General features: G+C 43.4%; 1 protein-coding gene across 1 annotated transcript; it reads left to right on the top strand.

The window, feature by feature from the left end:
• The first annotated feature begins 231 nt into the window (after nt 1-231).
• Nucleotides 232-8,743, top strand: LOC142651263 (perilipin-2-like). The gene is made up of 8 exons (XM_075825725.1): nt 232-389; nt 1,108-1,303; nt 2,040-2,122; nt 2,632-2,884; nt 3,295-3,479; nt 5,095-5,226; nt 5,310-5,600; nt 8,260-8,743. The coding sequence occupies exons 1-8, from the start codon at nt 360-362 to the stop codon at nt 8,374-8,376; spliced, it is 1,287 nt and encodes a 428-aa protein (XP_075681840.1). The 5' UTR covers nt 232-359; the 3' UTR covers nt 8,377-8,743.
• Nucleotides 8,744-9,899: the final 1,156 nt, after the last annotated feature.

Raw genomic sequence — 9,899 nt, 5'->3', positions numbered from 1 at the left:
TCCACACACGCACTCCCTCATACCCTGGACCCCTGCCTGTCGCGCGCCGCCACACTTCCAGCACTCAGGCGAGCAGACTGCATGACGTCACCGCGCCGTCTCACCAGTCAGCTGACTGACGGGAAGATTCTAGGTAACGGCGCCTAGGCAGGTGGGCGTGGCCATCCGCCTATAAATACGCAGACTCCCTGAGCTCCCTCATTCGTTCTTTCCTGCTCGTAGTTTCCTGTGCGGTACGGCTGTGGAGGCGTAAGGTGGATGTCATTAGTTGTGTGCTTGTTTAGTCGGCGGCTTGAGGTTGTTGTCAGTTCTTGTGTTTGACTGTGCTTCTTGCTTTCTATAGTGTTTTTCCTAGCAATATGGCTGAAATGGTGGAGCAGCAGCAACAGGTAACTATTAAGTGTTATGTATGGTGGAAGGAAGAAACTGCTGTTTTCATCTCCACCCTGTTACTAATAGATGTATACTATGGCTGGGAGTCTTGTCAATGCAGTGCACATATTTATAGTGTGAATTGTGCTACAGATCCGTCATAGGAAACGCATGCGATCTTTATATTGATTTGTCTATAACCGCTTATTGTTTATGGTCTAAACTTCTTTATGTTTATTCAATCAGATAGTAATATGTACCAGTAAGTATTCTCAGCTGAGTGGAGTACATATGTAGCAGTGGAAACACACAACTTCCATAGTTACTATTAGTAATCTACTGGTGGTGGTGGTTTCAGGTTGGGCTTTACTGTTTGGTTCTGAGAGCCTCCTAAGATGTATCTGGAATACCCCCGGGACCCAGCTGATCAGAATAGAGGGGCTGTATTGCTCCAGCGATCACTGCTGTCCCTTTAATGCTTGTGGCGTCCCCTCTCATTATATTGGTTGCCAGTGTTTGCTGTAAGAGCCCCCCCCCCATACTGGTGCCCTATCCAAAGGACCGGCTATCAATGTGTTCCTGTTAACCCTCTGTGGGTTCTGCTTTATAAAACAACTCCTCTAATCTTGGATTATGACTACGAGGTTTCTGTGCTTTATTAGGGACTATTTACAGGCATGTTTCGAGTCCTGGCCTTCCATTGTATTTCAGCGTGTTCTGCTCTTTGTACCTTAGAATGTGGTGGTAAGGCTGATAAACCTCCCATTGGTGAGCTCTACCTATGATATGGTGTCTTCTGTCTACGTGAACACCAGAGACAACCATCCGTACTTGAAGTCTGTATGTGACGTCGCAGAGAAAAGTGTGAGGACGATCACGTCTGTGGCTGTGACCAGTGCCATGCCAATCCTCCAGAAACTTGAGCCTCAAAGTATGTTTACGTATAAAGTGCAATTCTTTACCAATGAAAGGGAGTAACTATCGTTTAGATGTTTGGGGTTAGGCACTACTCTGTATTGAAATGATGGTTTGCATGTGTGGTTCTGTTCAATTCTATGGGAACCTATGGGTATGCCATAATCTTGTGAATGTTCTTTTAAGGTGGTCTAGAAATAGAAGGGGGTGAGCAAGGCAATGTGTGCTTCACACTATGGCTGGATTCACACAAGCTTGTTCGGTCCGTATAGGACGGAACGTGTTTCGGCCGCAAGTCCCGGACCGAACACACTGCAGGGAGCCAGGCTCCTAGCATCATAGTTATGTACGACGCTAGGAGTCCCTGCCTCTCTGTGGAACTACTGTCCCGTACTGAAAACATGATTACAGTACGGGACCGTTGTCCTGCAGCAAGGCAGGGACTCCTAGCGTCGTACATAACTATGATGCTAGGAGCCCGGCTCCCTGCAGTGTGTTCAGTATGGGACTTGCGGCCGAAATACGTTCCGTCCTATACGGACGTAACCTGCTTGTGTGAATCCAACCATAGTGTGAAGCAGAGACGGCATGAGAAGCTTCTGCCAGGAGATCTGCAGTTCATTCCATCCTAGCATTGGAAGTGGGTTAGATGTCATGTTGGCTAACCGTCCCTGTATTAACAAGCTAGCCAAGTTCCTGGTAAAGACGTACGAATGACGCTGAGAATATTTACGTGCTTTCTCCTCCCTCAGTTGCTATGGCTAATACCATTGCCTGCGTTGGACTGGATAAGATTGAAGAGAAGCTGCCTATTCTCTATCAGCCGACTGACAAGGTAACTATTGGGGTATGTTCACACGCAGGGTTTTCAGGTGTATTTCTGGGCGTTTACGCCTTTGAAAAAAGGGAAGCTGAACGTCGACTAACATCTGCCCACTGAAATCAATGGGAGAAACAGCATTTAGTTCATACGGGTTGACATTATGCTGCTGTTAAAAGACAGAGCATAAATAGACACTCTGTACAAAGAAGTGCATGTCACTTAAGGCTTGTTTTGCCACTGATTTTTTTCCATTGAACATTATGAAAAACTCCTTAAAAGAAGCTTCATTTTCAGCTGCGTAACGCCTGAGAATCAGAGGCTGGTTTCTCTCTAAGCCGCTCCGTATCTTCAGACGTTCCTTATTTTGTGTGTGCACATACCCTTAGAATAATTCTATGGTCCCTTATAAATGTTATTACAACTAACCTAGATTGCAAAACTGCAGTATCAATTGATGGGTGGGAGTTGATTTGGTGTGCATGAATCTAAAATGTATAAATTGTATTTGTTCCCTTTCCTAGGTTGTAGCGAACGCCTCAGAAGCAGTTGTTGGTGCCAAAGATGCTGTGATTCAGGGTTTCACAGGAGTAGTTGATAAAACTAAGGTGGCTGTGCAGGATAGTGTGGCGATGACCAAGTCTGTTGTGAACGGCAGCATTAACACTGTTCTGGGTAGCAGTGTAGTAAAGATTATGAGCAATCGTGTGGACGCTGCACTAACCAAGTCTGAAACTCTTCTGGAACAATACCTGCCGCCAACAGATGAAGAGTTGGGTAAGCCGAAACCTGCTTTAAACCAAGCTTGGGTATGTGAATTTTGGTCCCTGCAGCGCACTTGGTAGTTACCTCATCAGAGGTACAACTCCTTTGCATAGGAGGGAAATGTTAAATTATCTGTAAGTAACATCACGTGAGCCTCTCTGGAGGTTGAGGCTTCCTAGATCAAGACCTACCCACTGGGGCAGTTCTCATATCAAACTTTCTTTTTTTGAGGCGTAGCTTCTATAAATCTACTTTACCTAAAGCTGCATCTCTAAAAGTAAGGTGTCTTTATCTTGAAAACCAAGCAGACTGCTATGAAGATATATTCTTTTTAGTTAGTATGTGAGTTCACCCTAAGGCTGAAATTCATGTGAAACGTGGCTTGTACTGTTATGTGGGTGTAACTAATTTCTCAATTTTAGCTAAGGAAGCCACAAAAACAGAAGGCTTTGAATTGTCCGTTGATCAGCCAAGCTATTATGTTCGTCTGGGATCCCTCTCGGCGAAGGCCCGCAAACGTGCTTATCAACAAGCTTTGACCCGAATCAAGGATGTGAAGTGCAGAAGTCAGGAATCCATTGGTCAGCTCCAGAACACCGTGGACCTGGTTAGTAAATCTGCTTCTGTTCTTTACTAATCTTAAAGCATCTGCATGAAAAATGCTGTTTTGTATAAGTTTCCACAAACTGTAGTTGTGTGTGTATATAACAAATCTAACTTGCAATGTAAAGGTCCTATTATGTGGGCTGCCAGGTCTCAAAGAAACCACATACTCCTTTCTTTTTGGAGGTAGGCCTTTACCCAATCCATGCATAATGGGATAAGACTAAGGGTATGTTCACACGGCCTTTTTTCGGGCCGTAAACGCCCGAAAAATCGGAAGCAGAATGCCTCCAAACATCTGCCCATTGATTTTGAAAATGGTGGTCTGTTCCGACAGAGCGTTTTTGCTGCATTTTGCACGTCAAAAAAAAAACCGGCTGCGAATCAAGTGCAGGACACTACTTGGGATGTTTTTGGAGCCGGTTTCCAAAGACTATTGAAAAAAGCTCCCAAAAAGGCCGTATAAAAAGCAGTGACAAGCGTGAGGGGCACAAAATGTCTGAATCAGGAGCTGTTTTCTCTTGAACAGCTTTGTTTTTTTACTATGCGTGCGAGCATACCCTGAGGCTGGGTTCACACGAGCACATTAACGTCTGTAATGGATGGATGTATTTTGGCTGGAAGTCCCGGACTGAACTCAGTGCAGGGAGCCGGGCTCCTAGCATCGTAGTTATGTACGACGCTAGGAGTCCCTGCCTCTCCGTGGAACTACTGTCCCGTACTGAAAACATGATTACAGTATGGGACAGTTGTCCTGCAGAGAGGCAGGGACTCCTAGCATCGTACATAACTACGATGCTAGGAGCCCGGCTCCCTGCACGGAGTTCGGTCCGGGACTTCCAGCCAAAATACATCCATCCATTACAGACGTTAATGTGCTCGTGTGAACCCAGCCTAACTCTTCTAAAATAAATGGAGGGATGAGATGTCTGGGCCCAGCCAGGTTTGCAGGATAGTTTTTAGGGCAGCAGAAAATTAGTTTCTTGTAGAGCATGGGGACAGGAGGCAGATGACCAAGAAGTGCATTCCACCCCCCCCCCCTTCCTATTGGGACCCTCGCAAGGTCCATAAGCAGTGGTACATGTCAGCCACATCTGCCCTACTCATGAAGCAAGCCGGGGTTGCTCAGACTTTCTATTGAGTCCGTACACCACTAAACTGATTTCCTGAAAGCCTAACCAACTAAGCGGCTGAGCACTTTTGTGCTTCGTTTTAGTGATTGTTGGTCTCAGTGCTCAGACTGCCACCAGTCCAGACTTCCAATGTGTCATTCATGTCTGAACATTAGTTGCCCTTTTAAGGAGATCTGTCAACAAAAGAGCCCTTTATAAGATGCTCAGCAGGTGACCAGCCAAGAGGCACCATATTTTGTGTACTAGGTCTAGTACCACCTTCTAAATTGTTCTAGAGCCATCATAGATTGTCTTGATAAAAGGAGTATGTACGGGTGGTGGTGAAGCTGCCTGAAAAGGGAGTACTGTATAGAACAGTGGGTTTTGGTGCTAGAACTCATATTGTAAATGCATACCAGGCTTACTGTTTAATCCATATTGAGGGTGGGTAATCTTTGTAGTCTCTCCCACAACATCTTTCATATGAACATTACCCTGTTCTCTAAGATTGAATATGCAAGGAAGAACATGAATGATGCTAATAATAAAATCCATGATGCACAGGAGAAAATCTACAATAAGTGGGTGGAGTGGACAAAAGGCACAGGACAAGATAGTGGAGAAACTGAAAGCACTGAGGTAATGGTCCCTTCTATAAAATGTATGCTACATCAGATCTGGTACACTGAACTTCTGTGTAATATGTTACTTTCCCTTCACAGCAAATTGAATCCCGCACTCTGAATATTGCCCGACACCTCACTCAGCAACTGCAAACCACATGTCTCTCCCTGGTCACAAGTGTTCAAGGACTTCCAAACAACATTCAGAACAAAGCTCAAAATGTTAGTGCCTTGGCTGCAGATGTCTATCAAAACTTCCGTTCTGCCTCTTCCTTCAGAGAAATGTCTGATGGCCTCTTAACCACCAGTAAGGACCAGTTCACAAAAATGAAGGACTCTATGGATGATGTGATGGACTACTTGGTTAACAACACTCCACTAAATTGGCTGGTAGGTCCCTTTTACCCACAACTGGCTGATAGCCAACATGGGGAGCAACAAGTTGATGGGGGTGACTCTGCCAACAAGGAATGAGAAATTCTTCATTTGCATAAGTCACTTTACACTTGGTCAATGAAGTGGGCAAACCCTAACTAATACTACACCGTTTATTACACTTCCAACCCCTTGTGCTGACTTGTGAGGGACAGAAATGGTTGCAACGGGCCACATTGCAGTTATGAGGATTTGTCTATCATTGGCCTCTGCCTTGCGCTTGGGTGTTGATGCCAATATGTCACTTGTATCACTGATTTTGTGTAAATGCTACTCTTTATACTGTTTTTGTGCACCTTTTGTATTAATAAACTACCTGCATTGATTGGTCTGTGTTAAGGTCCTGTGTTCATAGAACTGATCAACAAAACCGATATTAAATTAGGTAGTGCACACTGGTTCTATTTGAGAATTTCAATGAATGGTGCCCCTGAAGTAAGACAAGTCCTCACACTAATGAGGCAAGCGCTACGTAGTGGTAGCAGTACCTAGCTACTGTGGACACCCACTTAGGCCGTATATGTCTCAGTGACCAGGATAGCAAACGTCCGGTTAAGGGAAGGAACGCACACAGCATATTCAGGGCGGATATGCCGTGTCACGCTTTGCAGCGTATTCGCCCTGAAAACCGTAGGGAAAGCTGTCTGAAATTCTGCACCACTATCATGTGTTTTCCAGGTGTAAATTATTGCACGTGCTTACTTCCTCTGACTACTGCTCCGGCCTACTTGGATGACACTACAAGCAATGTGACCACTGCAGCCTATGATTGGCTGCAGTGGTCACATGGCCTGCAACATCATCCAGGGAGGCTGGACTGGTTAAGCAGGGAACTGTGGGTAACTGTGTTCACTGCTTCTGCTGCAAATGTCACAACACCACTTTGCTTGCGGGTTTAAGCACCCCATTGAATTCAATGGGGCAAACCTGCACCGGAAGAGCTGAAAACACACATCAATTGGCATGCTGCGGTTGAAGAAACTGCACTGCAGGTCAAATGATGTGCATATTTTTCCAGTGTGGGATGAGATTTGTTGAATTCCCACCCACACTGCTGCGTCTGTAATATGTGGCGGAGTTTCCGCAGTGATTGCGTTGTGGCAAATCAGCAATGTTTACGCTGTCTGTACCCTTAAACTCCGGTTTTGTGGCTTCTATTGCCAAAACTGGTACGTCTGGTAACGTAAGACAGTAGAATTTGGGACTGCATTGCCACGTGGGTTCTGACTGACTCCCTGTATGCAGAGTTTCTACCCTAGAAGTACTGCTTCTGGAGATTTTGTTTGGGCCTACACAATTTAAAGAAAAAAACAAAACAAACCCTTTGGATAAACTGACGCATATGGCAGAGGTATTGGGCTCTTAGACATCTTGGCAACCAAATTACAGCTCCACTAGGTACACTGACTTAATACAGTGAGCACAAAGCAACCTGTGGTTTACACTTTAAAGCCCAAAATAAAAAGTAACCAGTAACATTAAACACCCTACACCCTGAATTTACATCTGAAATGGCTGTTAGAAGCTGACTGGCTGCCAAGATGTTTGTGTAGCCCAATGTGGTCTGGAGGAAATAGGGTCATAGTCCTGCTCTAAAAGTGCTACAACTATGCAGTAATACTGGGATTTACATTAACCTGGTCCACTTTCCTTGTGTTGTAGGTTTTGTTGTAAAAATGTTTCTGTTGGAATTAAGAGCTATTGGGCTCTGTGCACAATTTCATAGTATGAGGGAGCAGATACTACTATAGTCAGTGAACTGGCCAAATCTGAGGGGATAAATATCTTTGGGTAGCATTACTGCTGAAAATGCACCAACTCTGGCATTCAGGCCGTGCACTCCATTAATGGTTTTAGACACTGGCAAAAGGGTGTGACTTGTCAGTGGAGTGGAAAGTTAGCATGGCTTAAGATGCACCATGTGTACATTTTGGCACAAGTAATTGGTGTCAACTAATAGGTGGAGTAAGGAAGTAGCTAGATGTGTTATGCACACAAATATGGAGTTATTTATCCAAGCAAATTTTATTTGTAGCCAGTGAGTGCGACGTTTCGGTCAAAACATTGACCTTCCTCAGGCACTTAAGTCAATAGTACTTAATAGTACATAGTACTTTTCTCTACTGGATAGGGATGGGCCCCTACTCATGCACCCACACCATTACCTAGTGCTATCCGAACCTTGTAACGAAGTAGCTAGATGTGTCACGTTGATCATACAGCTTGAACCACCGACACTTAGTGTAAGCTTGTTAGTTAATATAGTCTGAAGCTTAGACTCGATTAGTAAATTTGCCCTGTTAGTCAATACTGTCCAAATGAATTGTGAATATTAGGAATGTAGAAAAATGATATAGCAGAAAATAAAAGCCAGCACTCATTTATAAACCAGCTGAACAGTGTTTGTGCTTTTTGTTTAACGGGAGCTATGATCTAATGTACTCCATCTGCAGAATGCTCATATTACATATTAAACCGCTTTGCAAGGCAAGCCACTAAGTTCCACATGCAACGCAACTGTTCAGTGATTTTTTTTTTTTTTTATTTTTTTTTTTTTATTTCTGCTTAATATAGTCTGTCAAAAAACCTAACTTTATTTTAACATTTTCATTAGGTACCTGACTTCAGCATCAATGACCTTGCGGCTGAAACTGATGGAAACGCAGATGTATTGGAGAAAGAACTGCAAGATTTCTCCCGAGCTAATGGCTGTGAAATAAGCAGAGAATAACAGAACATTCGAAACCCTCTTTTGAAAACCACTTTGCCAATTATACACACGCTAACATTGGAAGCAGTGTCTCAAATTTACAAATGGCTTATACTGTAAATGCATTATAAAATTTGAGGTGACATAAATCCATTTGAAAGCACTGTAGACTAGGTACAGTATAAGCAACGTGCTTTGCAGAAAACTTGTGTACGGGGATCTTGGCAGAATTTAGATCGTAAGCGATTTGCTTCATACAATTCTATGGAATGATTTAGCTGGCTATGCAGCCAGTATATTGTCTTAACACCAATAGTGAGTAACTGTATTGCCTTTTACAGCTTATTTTGCGGTTTTCTATATAGAAGACCAAATGTTTTTGTTCATTTGTTTTGGTTTTTTTTTTAAAAACACTACACACTTCTGCCTTTGCGAAGAAGTATTGTATATTAAAGAATCTTGTTCACAGCAGAGTTCAGTCTTTTCATTATATACAAGTCAGCCATAAAGCTCAGGTGGTTGAGAAACGCTAGTTTGCAGATTGTGTAGCTGGAATCAGAAAAACAATACACTTATGTTCTTTCTTGGGATACAATCCTAGTGTTGTAATAAATATAGTAACTACCATTGAGACTATAAAATCATAACTTTGATACCCTTACTGATACCAGGAATAGAAGAGAGGCTATGTTCACGCGTAGTGTTCTCAGCTGTTTTTCAGGCCATAAACGTCCTGAAAAATCGGAAGCAGGTCGCCTCCAAACATCTGCGCATTGACTTTAATGGGAAAAATGGCGGTCTGTTTTGACGGGGCTTTTTTTTTTTTTTTTTTTTTTTTAAACGTGTTGTCCAAAGACATCCGCGAAAAAGTGCATGTCACCTCTTGGGACGTTTTTGGAGCCGGTTTTTATTTTCTATAGAAAAACAGCTCTGAAAATCGTGAGTGGCTTAAAAATTGTGTTTCACTTGAAAACAGCTCTGTATTTGAGTTTGTGTGCACATACCCTCAGGATCTTATGAACAAAGTGCTGGTGACAAACCTATACTCCCTCAGGGGGGCTTTGCAACGTGGGATAAATAGACCCACATCTCTGTAGCGCATACTTGAAACCTGTGATTTTATAATCCAGATCAGTTGTGCTGCTCCCCAACTACTCTCCCTCATGTTCTAGAAGGAGGGGGCAGAATTCGAGGAGCAACAAGGGTCGAATTAAAGACCAGTCGGCAATTGAACTACTGCAAGAATATTCCCTTGGTAACATAAAAGATGGCACTTGATCTCCCCACCTAGCATGTCTGATACCACTACTGAGGAGCCTGAACGTAAGCTGAAACAGGTCATAAAATAGCTATCGGCTGAGATCTCATCCTGCAAAACTCCTCTTACTAGTAAACTAGAGGAGGTTAAAATTGATAATTCACTAATAAGGCAGGATATGCAGGCCTTAAGAAGCCACATGGCTAATGTAGAAGATTGTATTTCTGGCATTGAATACAGGATAATGCCTGTATTGTTGGCCATTTCGTCCGTAGAGCAAACAGAT

Source organism: Rhinoderma darwinii, chromosome 1 (assembly GCF_050947455.1).
Source record: "Rhinoderma darwinii isolate aRhiDar2 chromosome 1, aRhiDar2.hap1, whole genome shotgun sequence".
NCBI lineage: Eukaryota > Metazoa > Chordata > Amphibia > Anura > Rhinodermatidae > Rhinoderma > Rhinoderma darwinii.
Note: the sequence above shows the minus strand (reverse complement) of the source record. Positions and strands in the feature narration are given on the sequence as shown.